Source organism: Sus scrofa, chromosome 6 (genome assembly GCF_000003025.6).
Source record: "Sus scrofa isolate TJ Tabasco breed Duroc chromosome 6, Sscrofa11.1, whole genome shotgun sequence".
Lineage (NCBI taxonomy): Eukaryota > Metazoa > Chordata > Mammalia > Artiodactyla > Suidae > Sus > Sus scrofa.
In genome coordinates, this window is record NC_010448.4 from 28,415,075 (window position 1) to 28,428,530 (window position 13,456).

General features: G+C 48.7%; 1 protein-coding gene across 1 annotated transcript in view; it reads right to left on the reverse strand.

The window, feature by feature from the left end:
• RANBP10 (RAN binding protein 10) overlaps window positions 1-13,309 on the reverse strand; it is a 76,383-nt gene extending 63,074 nt beyond the window's left edge. Inside the window, exons 1-2 of the mRNA XM_003355780.5 lie at window positions 13,039-13,309; window positions 12,158-12,269 (exon numbers count right to left, since the gene is read on the reverse strand). Coding sequence (XP_003355828.4) covers window positions 12,158-12,269; window positions 13,039-13,273 — 347 coding nt within the window. The 5' untranslated portion in view covers window positions 13,274-13,309. The remainder of the gene's footprint in view (window positions 1-12,157; window positions 12,270-13,038) is intronic.

The following is a 13,456-nucleotide window of genomic DNA, read 5'->3' on the forward strand; positions in this document are numbered from 1 at the left end:
AAGAGAGGTTGGACTAAAGGGCTCCTAAGCTCCCTCCCAGCTCTAACCTACAGACTTCAGTTCTTGGCAGAATAATATCTGGGTATTGTTGCAAATGTACTGCACCCAGATGCAAGTCTAAGATAGGGAAGACCCTAGAATAGCAATCAAAAAGCCATCAGGGGTTCCCACTGTGACACAATGGGATGAATGACATCTTGAGAGCCCTGGAACGCAGGTTCAATCCACGACCCAGCACAGTAGGTTAAGGATCCAACATTGCCGCAGCTGTGGCATAGTTCGAAACTGTGGCTCAACTCTGATCCCTGGCCTGGGAAGTCCATATGCCACGGGGCAGCCAAAAAAAGAAAAAGGAAAAAAAAAAGCCATCAGGAGTTCCCTGGTGGCCTAGCAGTTAAGGATCCAGCATTGTCGCTGCTGTAGCACAGGTTCAATCCCTGATCCAGGAACTTCTACATGCTGCAGGTGTGGCCAAAAAAACAAAAAAATTAAATTGTAAAAAAAATTTAGGAGTTCCCGTTGTGGCTCAGTGATTAACAAATCCGACTAGGAACCATGAGGTTGCGGGTTCGATCCCTGGCCTTGCTCAGTGGGTTAAGAATCTGGTGTTACCGTGGAGCTGTGGTGTAGGTCACAGACATGGCTTGGATCCTGTGCTGCTGTGGCTCTGGCGTAGGCCAGCGGCTACAGCTCCAATTAGACCCCTAGCCTGGGAATCTCCACATGCCACAGGTGCGGCCCTAGAAAAGACAAAAAAACAGAAAAAAAAAATTAATTTACATTGTAAAAATTGTTTTGGAGTTCCCACTGATCAGTAGCATCTCTGCAGTGCCAGGACACAGGTTCGATCCCTGGCCCAGCACAGTGGGTTAAAGGATCTAGCACTGCCAACTGTGGCTTGGATCTAATCCCTGGCCTAGGAACTCCACACACTGTGGAGTGGCCAAAAAAGAAGAAAATAAAAAATAGTGAATAATTTTTTTTTTTTTTTTAAGCCATCAAGAGGAGTTCCTGTTGTGGCTCAGTGGTTAATGAATGCGACTAGGAACCATGAGGTTGCGGGTTCACCCTGCCTTGCTCAGTGGTTAAGGATCTGCTTGCGTGGCTGTGGTGTAGGCAGCTCGGTGTGTGGCCGGTGACTATAGCTCCGATTGGACCCCTAGCCTGGGAACCTCCATATGCCGCAGGAGCGGCTCTAGAAAAGACAAAAAAAAAAAAAAAAGAAAAGCCATCAAGAAAACATCAAAAGAGGGAGTTCCCTGGTGACGTAGTGGTTAGAATCGGGCACTTTCACCACTGGAGCCTAGGTTCAATCCCTGGTTTGGGAATTGAGATCCCACATCAATCCATTGCATGCAGTGCCCCCCGACAAAAAAATATACCTTCTGAATACAGATGCACAAATCCTCAACAAAACTGTGGCAAATCAAATTCAACAACATGTTAAAAGGATTAATACAACGACCAAGTAGGATTTACGCCAGAAGTCAAGGCCGGTTCAACATAAGTAACCAACATGATAAACAGTGTTAATAGAACAACGGGAAAAAAACCCACATGATCATCTCAATTGACAGAAAAATCCAACATCCCCACACAATAAAAACACTCAGAAAATGAGGAATAAAAGGGAACTTCCTCAACATGAAAAAGGACATTTATGGAAAATCCACAACTGCCTCAATATTCATCTTATCTGGGAGCTCTTCCTTACTACCATGCTAATTTAGGTTTAAAGCCCCCCTCTAAAATCACAGTAATCATCCATGAGGTGACACCCCCCCCACCCCCACCCTCCACCCCCATCTCAGTCCTAGTCAGCAATGAAACTCCTCCTGGGTGCAGCCAAATCCTAGTACTGTGCCCAGATTATAGTTCTACGGCATTGTGACAAGCCCCTCCCAGCCAAACACCACTGGCCTGCCACCATCACTGAAGGAGAAAGCAAGGTTATGAGTAGCCTATTTTGTGCCCTACGACAGTATCATCATCACAGACAGGAGGCTCAGCCTTGAAGAGAACACCATGCTTTCAATCACACAGGTGGATTCTGCCTTCACCATGTGACAGAGCTTCCTGAGAGCATCGTGGGATACCCTGTGCACAGCCATTTCTGGGATAGCTCTAAGGAGACAGGATACGTATTCAAGTGGACAAACGACTACTCACTCCATGGTGTTGATAGGAGCTGCTATTTACCACAAATATTATCACTACCTTTATACCTAGTACCTGCCAGCCAGCCTAAAGAACATGGCGGATCAATGAGCCAGCTGCAAAGACATACTCATGAATTTCCTGGTGGCTGCTGTGACAAAACTGCCTCTGATCAAAGTGACCCAGAAAAAGCAGTATAAGGAGACGATGATGCGACAGACTTCTTGGGCTTCTCACTGGGCTGACCCAGACCACTCTGCCCAGTGACGGAGCTGCATGAATATGTTTGCCAGCTTTCTGGCTTCCTGTCACTGATCCACTCTCAAATGAGGCTTCACCCCATCCTCTTCATAAAGACCAAGTCTCTATTCTGCAGATGAAATACTGAGACATAGAGCAGCTCAGAGGAGCCTGGGCTGAGTGAAGGAAGGGAAGTGAGAAGGGACAGAGTCAGCTGTGCTGGTCCCACTGCAGGTCCACTCAGCAGCTGAGCCAGATTGTGCCAAGCATCCAAATAAACTAAAACAAACTAGAAAAGGAAAAAAAAAAAAGATCAATAGAAACTCTTTTCTTGACTCGCTGGACTGCACAGGACTGCTCCAGACTCACCTCACTGCCTTCTGTGTCCCAGGACTAGACCGTGTACAGTTTAATTATGGAATATCAAATAACCAATAATTTGGGGGGGTTCCTCTTTTTATGGCCCCACCTGTGAATCGAATTGGAGCTGCAGCTGCCAGCCTATGCCAGCTTCAGCAACGAGCCACATCTGCAACCTACAGTGCAGCTTGAGGCAACGCCAGATCCTTAACCCACTGAGTGAGGCCAGGGACTGAATTCACATCCTCACAGAGACAACATCAGGTTCTTAACCCACTGGGCCACAATGGGAACTCCTAAATAATTATTTTTGAAAGGAATGCTATGTGGGTTTAATTTTTTTTAATAATTAAAACTCTTAAAAACCAGAGCTCTTTCTTTTCTTTTTATGGCCACACACGCAGCATGTGGAAGTTCCCCAGAGTAGGGGTAGAATCAGAGCTGCAGCTGAAGCCTACGCCACAGCCACAGGAACAGCAGATCCCAGTCACAGTTTTGGTGTTTTTTTTTGGTCTTTTTGCCTTTCCTAGGGCCACACCCGTGGCATATGGAGGTTCCCAGACTAGGGGTCTAATCAGAGCTGTAGCTGCCAGCCTAAACCACAGCCACAGCAACAGCAACGTGGGATCCAAGCCGCGTCTGGGCCCTACACCACAGCTCATGGCAATGATGGACCCTTAACCCACTGAATGAGGCCAGGGATCGAACCCGAAACCTCATGGTTCCTAGTCGGATTTGTTAACCACTGTGCCACGATGGGAACTCCAACCTGAACATTTTTAATTTCAGCTCCATCAGTAGGATGCCTCCAGGCCCACAGAGCTCTAGTAAGAGGTAACAAAGAGGAGTTCCCGTCGTGGCACAGTGGTTAACGAATCTGACTAGAAACCATGAGGTTGCAGGTTCTGTCCCTGGCCTTGCTCAGGTGGGTTAAGGATTCGGCGTTGTCGTGAGCTGTGGTGTAGGTCACATACGAGGCTTGGATCCCAAGTTGCTGTGGCTCTGGCAGAGGCCTGCGGCTACGGCTCTGATTAGACCCCTAGCCTGGGTACCTCCATATGACGCGGGAGCGGCCCTAGAAAAAGCAAAAAGCCAAAAAAAAGGTGATGAAGAGACAAGCTCCTCAACTTCAAGGCTAAGGTGATTCTTGGAAGCTGCAGGAAGGTAAGGTCTGCCATTCTCAGGTCAAAGGGCCAGTCACCACCACCCTGTTCCTTGCCCCAAACCCTCGAGGAGCTGCTGGAATTTCACTGGACAGTTTCATCTTGGCATCTAACACCTTAGCTCAGAAGGCTGGCAATCTTGTTCCCATCAGAACCTGCCCCAGGTAAGAAATCAAGAGCCTCCACAACCGAGGAGGTCTCTGGGGCCATGGTTACAAAATGGTCCCTGAGAGAAATTTCAGGAAAAACACCAACTGACATTTGGATCTGAAATGGGAGCTAATATTTGATGCTGGGGATTTTATTTCCTGGTCCGACAGGCCTGTTTAAAGCCACAGTCCATCATGACACTGGCTACTGCGTAAAAGCTGCTCCTCCAGCAACTACAACCCCACCCCACCCCTTTGCCAGGAAGCCACCCAGTCATCCACTGAGTCCAACTCTGTGCAGCGCCCCCTCCCCACTGAGAGGAGGGGCTTTACAGAGAGGAACTAACCCCTTAACATCTAAAGAAGAACAAGCCCAAAGAAAAGGGGGCCTTAAGAGAACTCCTCGATGGCCTAGTGGTTAAGGATCCGGGGCACTGTCACAGCTGTGGCTTGGGTCACTGCTAGAGCACCCATATGCCATGGGTACAGCCAAAAAGTTAATTAAAAATACATAGGTAAAATATGGAGTTCCCTTCATGACTCAGTTGTTAACGAACCTGACCAGGATCCATGAAGATGCAGGTTCAATCCTTGGCCTTGCTCAGTGGGTTAAAGGATCCAGTGTTCTAGTGAGCTATGGCATAGGTCACAGGAATGGCTCAGATCTAGCATTGCTGTGGCTGTGGTGAGGCCAGCAGCTGTAGCTCTGATTCAACTCCTAGCCTGGGAACTTCCATATCCCGCATGTCAGCCCTAAAAAGCAAAAAAAAAAAAAAAAAAAAAGTAAAATAAAAAAACATTTTGGGGAGTTCTCACTGTGGTGAAAAGATTGGCAATACACTACAGCACAGGGACACAGGTTCAATACCTAGCCCAGCACAGTGAGTTAAGGATCAGGCACTGCTGCAGCTGCAGCAGAGGTCACAGCTGCAGCTCAGATCTGATCCCTGGCCCGTGAACTCCATATGCCATGGGGTAGCCAAAAAAAAAAAATTTTTTTTTGGTTTAAAAAAAACAAAAAAAAAAGACATGGCAAATATAACTACCAATAAACTCCTGGCACAACAGTTGATATTAAAAGAGAGCATTGTATAAAATAGTCCATGATAATTTCAATTTACATGGCTTTGTAAACCGGGTTATAGCCAGTTCTACTCAGCAAACCATGCCCTGTTTCTCTGCTCTTGGTTCAGAACTGCCTTGGCAATGTCCTCTAGAAGGGTCAAGCTGAGCCCCTGGACCATCTGGACACAACTGCTCTTCTCCTACCTCTCTTCACCTCTTCAACTGTCTCCATCCTGAGGACCAGTAGGCTTTATCTCATGATGAAACTGACTAAAATTTAGCAGCTGCCAGGTATATTGTGCACTAAGAAAACTTCTAGGGGGGCTCTGTCTGGACAAGAAGAAATGCCACTAACAATCAGTAATGTTTGCCATAGAAGCTGAGCAGAGAGCGGGAGTATTTGAGCCTTGACATTTGCCATTCATAACCAAAACTTCCCTGGAATCCCAGGCTATCTCTAAAGTCCAAGTGGTAGGAGAGGAAGAGAGCTTAGGAGGAGTACAAAGGCTTACCCCTCCCCCATTCCCTACACAGTCCAGGGAATCTTTTACTGGCCCCTTCCTTCATGGCAGAGGGCTGGGCCCTGTTCCAGCACCAAACTCATTTCTAGCAATAGCATCAAAATATCACATTTCCGGAGTTCCCGTCATGGTGCAGTGGTTAACGAATCCAACTAGGAACCATGAGGTTGCGAGTTCAGTCCCTGCCCTTGCTCAGTGGGTTGACAATCTGCCGTTGCCGTGAGCTGTGGTGTAGGTCGCAGACGTGGCTCAGATCCTGTGTTGCTGTGGCTCTGGCATAGGCCGGTGGCTACAGCTCCGATTCGACCCCTAGCCTGGGAACCTCCATATGCCGCGGAAGCGGCCCACGAAATGGCAAAAAGACAAAAAAAATAAATAAAAATAAAAAAAATAAAAATAAAAATATCACATTTCAATTACAACAAAACACTATCCTGGAGCTAGAAAGACATTGTCTGTGGATTTTAAACAGAATTTCTAGGGAGGCAGAGGAATATTCTTGCATTCAAACAGTGTTATCCACCATTCTCCTAGTGATCAGTCCCTTCTTTCTAACTTGACCCTTGACCACAGAGACACAGTCTGGGGCCCATGATTTCTTCCCAGTGGTCCTAGAATAGGATGGCACCGTGCCTGCCATGAACAGTTACTGAATCTATCCTCCTGTGTTCCACCCCAATGAGCTCTTGCTTCCCCTCTAACAAAAAAATCTCCCTCACTTGATGACCCATATAGGAAAAAGAACAAACAATGGGGGGGGAGTGAAATGAATTTTAGGAATTTCTCTAGAGGCTGATCCTTGACCAAGGAACTCCCAGTAATAAAAAAAGAAACTCGCAGCTGGAAACTAGGCACTGACCTACAATGGATAGGGAGGTCCCAGGGAAGCCTGGATGTGTTCAGGGAAGGAACAGGTCTGATCAGAAAAGTGCACGTGGAGTTCCTATCATGGCACAGCGGAAACAAATCTGACTAGGAACCATGAGATTGCAGGTTTGATCCCTGGCCTCGTTCAGTGGGTTAAGGATCTGGCACTGCGGTGAGCTGTGGTGTAGGTGGCAGATGCAGCTTGGATCCTGTGTTGCTGTGGCATAGGCCAGCAGCTGTAGCTCCGACTTGACTGCTAGCTTGGGAACTTCCATATGCCTTGGGTGCGGCCCTAAAAATAAAGCAAAAAAAAAAAAAAAGGAAAGAAAAGGCAAAGTGGATGCCACATGGATTCAGTCCCATCAGCCTATGCCAGAGCTACACTGCTATAAGCCCAACTAGATCTGGGCTTTAACCACCAACACAGGTAAGCAGTACAACACCCCAAGATGCTCCAGAACCCCAATGCACCATGTCTCCAGAAGCAGTGTGATATGTTACTAGGGAGAGATGCAGCCCAAAGCTCAGCATCTGCCCTCGAGGCCATCAGCACGGGGAGGCAGTCAGGGATAACAAGCCACAATCACTGTTTGTACCCACCTTGGGCAAAGATAGCACCCACTTCTCAGGGCAGGCAGGACAAGGCGTTCCCCAGGTCCACCTTGAGTGCCAAATTTCTCATCAGCACTAGACAATGCACAGAGACTAGAGTAAGGGGACCCAGGGTGAGGGGCCAGCCACAGGCTGTCTCTAGGCAGGAGCACCTGTGTTCAAGTGGCTCTTCAAACCGGAAACATAGAAGGTGAGATATTAATTGGGTGAGTGAATCTCTGAGTCTCCATGGAAAATCACGGATGTCTTTCAGACAGAACTTGACAAAACCAGAATACCAGAGAACACTGGCACACAGAGCATGTTCACCTCTGAGAAGCCTCTCTGGCTACCAGTCTTCAACACCGTACCCCTGCATCCCACTACACGGGAGACAGGCCGGCCGAGAGAGAGAAAAGACAACCACTGTAGGAAAACCACGCCCGGAGTCAAGAACCTAAAGCCACTAGCCTGCACCACACAGGGATCTCAGCCAGAGGAGCCTGGCTGAACCTGCAGTAGCTTCTCCCCATCCATTCCAAAAAACTCAGACCCAAAGTCCTCATATACCACTACTGCCCTCAGGGTAAGCCCAAGCTCTGTGGCCACAGCACACAAGGTTTTTCTGACCCTGGTCCCTCACTCTATGTTCCATGTCGTTTGATGCCCTGTTCCTTCTTGTCTAGAGCATTGCTTCTCACTTTGCTCACCTGGAACCCTCCATCCTATCATTCCAGATTTAACATCATCACCTCTTCTTTCTTTTGTTGTTGTTTTTTTGTTTGTTTGTTTTTTAGGGCCACACCCATGGCATATGGAGGTTCCCAGGATAGGGGTCAAATCAGAGCTGTAGCCGCCAGCCTACGCCTCTGCCACAGCAATGCCAGATCCTTGACCCACTGGGTGAGGGCCAGGGATTGAACCTGCATCCTCTTGGATACTACTCAGATTCCTTTCTGCCGAGCCACGACAGGAACTCCTCATCACCTCTTCTTTGAAGCATTTCCCAAACTCTCGGGTACAGGAGGAAGTCCAGCCTCTGGGCCACCCCTGGGTACAGCACACATCATGGATGGGTGTCCTCGACACCACCCTGTGAGGTCATGTGCAGGCATTTCCGCCTCGTCTCTAAGTAGGCATCAGGCCTGTACTCCTGGGACTCAAGCCTGGGACTAGGATAAAAAACAATGGGTGCCTCATTGCAGTGTGGAGAAGTAACGGATGAGTGCACTGCGGCTGTCCAAAGGAAGTCAGCTCCAAGTGCAAGCAAAAGCAAGCTGGCTGTGGTCAGAGGGCCACAGGGCCTGAGCACCAGCTGCAGATGGGAGCCCTCGCCAACTCCATCCAGTGTTCTAGCCCAGGCTTGCTGTTCTTGGGTAGAGCCACTCATCACATGTCAAGAGGCTGCAGCCGCTGGGATGATGTTACAGTCTATTTTGAGGGTCACACTGGCGCATCTGTCAGCCTGGCCAGACACACCCTCCATGTGTCATCACTAGAGTGAGAGACACCCACAGGTCCATGAACTCTGACTGAGCAAGTCGTTTTTCCAGGGACCCTCAGTTTCATGGTCTCCTTGGCTTCCTAACAAGATCAACCCAGACGCTCTTATCTCCTGGCACCACTGGAGGGCTCTGATGTTTCCTCACCCCAACAGATCTGCTCCTGGGGTTCCCAGCTCTGGTGACTCGGCAAAATACAACTGAAGGCTGTCAGTCTCTTTTTTTTTTTTTTTTTTTTTTTTTTGTCTTTTTTGCCATTTCTTGAGCTGCTCCCACAGCATATGGAGGTTCCCAGGCTAGGGATCGAATCGGAGCTGTAGCTGCCGTCCTACACCAGAGCCACAGCAACGCAGGATCCAAGCCGCGTCTGCAATCTACACCACAGCTCACGGCAGCACCAGATCCTTAACCCACTGAGCAAGGCCAGGGATCGAACCTGCAACCTCATGGTTCACTAGTTGGATTCGTTAACCACTGAGCCACGACAGGAACTCTTGAAAGCCATCAGTCTGAGCCTGGCTTGTAGTGCAAACATAACTCCTCCTTCTCCAGCTCTCCCTTATATTTGAGGGGTGCCCAGAAAGCCCAGCACCCAGATGTCAAGCCAGTTACCAACCAAACTCATTTTAGGTCCAACAGGTCTCACCTGCCAGGAAACTCCTACTTATCCTTCAAAGCCGTGCCCAGGCTCTGCCTCCTCCTGCAGAGAGCCTTTCAGTCCACTCTTTACTAAGTAGGCCAGAGGCTAAGAACAAGGCTGGCCTGTGTAGGCTTTACCTCTGTTCTCCCCGCACCTAACATGGGCCTAGCACATAGTAGTATGAATCAATATAACCCTTGAAATGAAATCTTTCTAATTAGACAAGCTTAGTGTGTTCTATGAAAGACAGCTCAGAACAAAGGCCTTTCTGGAAAACAATGACACTGACAACTAGGTTAATAAACACCTTTTACAAAGGAGGCCTGTACTCATATCTACAGAAAAACAAGTTTATAGATTCAATGGGATGGTAAAGTCAATCAAGCCCAGTCCATAGCACGAAACACTTCTCTGGCCCCACTCAGCATCTTTCAGCTCTGTCCCCTAAGAACAGTGTGATCTCCTAAGAATCTAACTGGACATTCCTTCACTCTACCCAGGGAAGGAATGTGATGGGGAAAGGCAGCAGCAGCAACATGGACATAAGTGTCTGAGATGAGGTGAGAGCAACTGATAGGTGAGGCTACTCCACTGCACACCCTAAGCCCTGCAGCCAGGGAAGGTCACCAAACATGCCAGGGGCTCAGGGCTTAGCCACAAAACAGGTGCACCATCATCTGCTCCAGCCACTTTCCAGCAAACTGGTGAGGATCAAACTAGGTAATACAGGAGAGCTACACAACCAGTTAACACCTGGGTCATGGACCAAACCCAAGTCAGAAACTCACCTCCAACATTCACAGGAAACAGGAAACAAGCTGATTACTGTCTTCCCTGGAACCGCCCTTCGCCTCCTGAAAACCACACCTGGCCCATCTAGCTACATCTTAGCCATGAAAAGGCTTTCAGGGCCATAAGCACATACATGGATATTCATACACTTCCCTTCTGACAGTGGTAAACTGAAGCAGGCTACCACAGGCATCCATGACCTGGGACCTTTCTAAAACTGAGGCTTCCAAGTCAACTTAACAGCAATATTTACAACATGTAAATATGCTAGGAAAGTTGGGAGATGCTCAGCTTTCTCTAGATTGGCAGCCAAAACCTGAGTAAGGTAATCTGACAAGACCTTCACAACTAAAATGTTAAAAAAACCAGGTGAAGGAACCCACATCTCTACAAGTAAACACTTCTGAAAAACTGCTCTCCTCTTTCACTAGCTCAGCTGTTATCTATAATTAAGGACTCTAAAGAAGATAATCTATTTGCCTCCCTACAAGTTTAAGAAACCCCCCTCGGTTTCTTTGGTAGTATAAAACCATAGCACCAACATTTCAGTCTGTATCTTTGCAGTGTTTAAGAGGCCATTCTCATTCACACTAGTTTAAGCACATTAAATATATGCACTCTGGGGAGTTCCTGTCATGGCTCAGTGGAAATGAATCAAAGTAGCATCCATGAGGATGCCAGTTCTCATGGTTCAATGCTAGTCCACTGGTTCGAGCCCTGGCCTTGCTCAATGGGTTAAGGATCTGGAATTGCTGTGAGCTGTGGTGTACGTTGCAGACTCGGCTCAGATCTGGCGTTGCTGTGGCTGTGGTATAGGCTAGCAGCCACAGTTCTGATTCAGACCCTAGCCTGGGAACCTCCATATGCCGCAGGTGCAGCCCTAAAAGGAAAGAAAAATAATGCACTTTCATCAGATGGTGGAAATGGAAAAATACAAGCTTTAAAGCCCTTTAATTATACAAGCTTCCTGCAATAAACAGGAATAAAAGTAAAAGACACAATAGCTTGCCATCCTTACAATTTCAGAATCATAGAATTCTGGAACTGAAGGCAGTTTAGCGCTAGCCTAGCCCCCCACAGTACAGACAAAGAGATCTAAGCCCCATGACCTACCCACAACCACACAACTCTCCCAGGCAGGGATGTTAAGGCTTCACTGAGAAAGCAGGCAAAGCTCCAACTGCAGCAGTCCTGCCCCCAGCATCGCCCCCTGGCTGGGCATTTTGCATGCACCACAAGGGGGACAGTCCCAAGGAGAAAGAAAGTATTCTGAACACTCAGGAACACACATTTGGGGTTGGCATGAAGGTCACTGGTGGGGTTAGCAAACTCCCCACACCAGACCTAAGATCTGATGAGGAAAGCTTTCCCAAGGCAGGTGAAATCATGTTATTTCACAACTTAAACACCTGTTTTACAACAATTACCAGGAAAAAAACAGAGAGACTAGGAAAAAAGGAAGAAAAATGACAAATCTCCCCTGTGATGTCCTGTGTCTGCTTAGATCACCCTAAAATAGGGAGCTTCCCTAATGCTGACTTTAATATGGACCTTCCTAAAGCTGGTCCAACTGGTGTTCAAGTCCCGAGACTGAAAAACAAGTTTATGAGTAGCAAGGTCACCTGATTTTGACCATGTGCATGCTGTTTACCCTAAGATGACAGGCCAGTGGCTGCCGCAGCTTTGATGAATGCTGCAAAGACTTTACTACTCCTTTGAAGTCTAAAGGGGCCTCTACATGACTAATAACCATAAAAAGGAACCTTGAATGCAGCAAGAGTGTGAAAGGAGGGAAGTCACAAACACCCCACAATAATGGGGAAACTCCATTCTGGACACTGAATTGTTAATGTAAACTTGGTTCCCTCACCTATGAGGTACCTCATTTCGTCATCACTAAAGAGAAGCCCCTCCTCTACACCAGGTTCCTAACTGCCATCAAAGGCTGCTGCTTAGACCAGGCCATGCCTACAGCCAGGTAACAGAGGCAGCCACTATTAATCCCCTCTGCAGCCCAGACCCATACAGCTCAGCAGCTCACACAAGTCACAAGGGTCAATCAGGAGACCTCAAACTTTGACCAAAAGGAACAGCTCAGTATTGGGCTTACCCATCTCTTCCTTTGCTGACAATCTTCACCTCAAAGTAATAAATGCCACAGGCAGCAGGTATGGGGTGGGTGGCGCGCACTGAGGCTGCATCTTTGTGATTTTTGCCATGACCTAGTAAGAGAGGACAAAGAAATTTCAGCAAAAGGAAATGCAAATGGAAGACTCATTCTTCTCTGCTCCACAGCAACTTCACCCCTCATAGCCAGAGGAAGCCCTTTCCTGGTCCAAGGTGTAATTAGACAACAACTGAGCAAACACACAAACCTCCCACCTCATCCTCAGAACAGTAGCACTGTCTGAGACACTGTCTCCATACAAACCACAGGAGGCATATGCAAGGTGGGTGACAAGTGAGAGATTCCCTCGTGCTGCTGCCAGACTCTCCAGAATACAAGCAGCCAAGCAGCCCACTTAGGAGACTAAGGGAGGAAGAGGCAGCCCTGGAAGATGGCCCCACAACTTTAGCACAGAACCGTAGGCAGTGTCTGAGATGTCCAGCAGGTAAGCAAGCTCATGCACCTCTGGCTAATAGAGAGGATGAGACCACTAATGTCTACAGAGACGTTTAAAGCTAAGCAGTGGTGAAGGGCCCAGGGAGAGTTCCAACTACCACAGGACAGGCAAGAAGGCCTTGGGTGCAATGTCCAACCCAGCACTGGGTTTGGACACCTGTTGAGGTTCTCCTGACATCCGAAGTCTCACGGCAGAGTAGGCTAAGCAGCCAATCCTCGGTCTGGTCAGCCCACCACCCAAACACCCAACAGGAGCTAAGGCCTAATCCGGAGCTTGGGGAAAGGAAGTGATGAAGCAGGGGCTGGACAGCACAGCCACCCTGCTGACGCTCTGGCCTTTTACCCCCCGCGGCCAAACAGGCCGATACCTTTGTAGTGGACGCGGAGGTTGCCCTGGGAGAGGCCGATATAGTTGTACTTGTCCTTGGGGCTCCAGGAGCGCGGCAGCGGCGTCTCATGCTGGTTGACCGCGGGATACAGGCGCTGCAGGCGCCGGCTCAGTTCCTGCTCCCCCGGAGACGGCAGCCCGCCCCCAGCGCCCCCGCCGGAGGAGTCTCCAACCTGCGGGCTCCCAGCTCCCGGATCCGCCGTCGCCGCCGCCATCTTGGAGGGAGCTGCTATTGTGTCACTGGGGGCGGGGAAGAACAGGACTAGATCCGCCCCGCTCAGCCAATGGCCGGAGAGCAAACCCGGGCCGCAGGGAAATCGAGTCCGAGTTAGGTACCTCTCTTTGCATACTGCCACGCCCTGCCATATTTCGGACTTCATTTCCCAGAATGCAGAGCT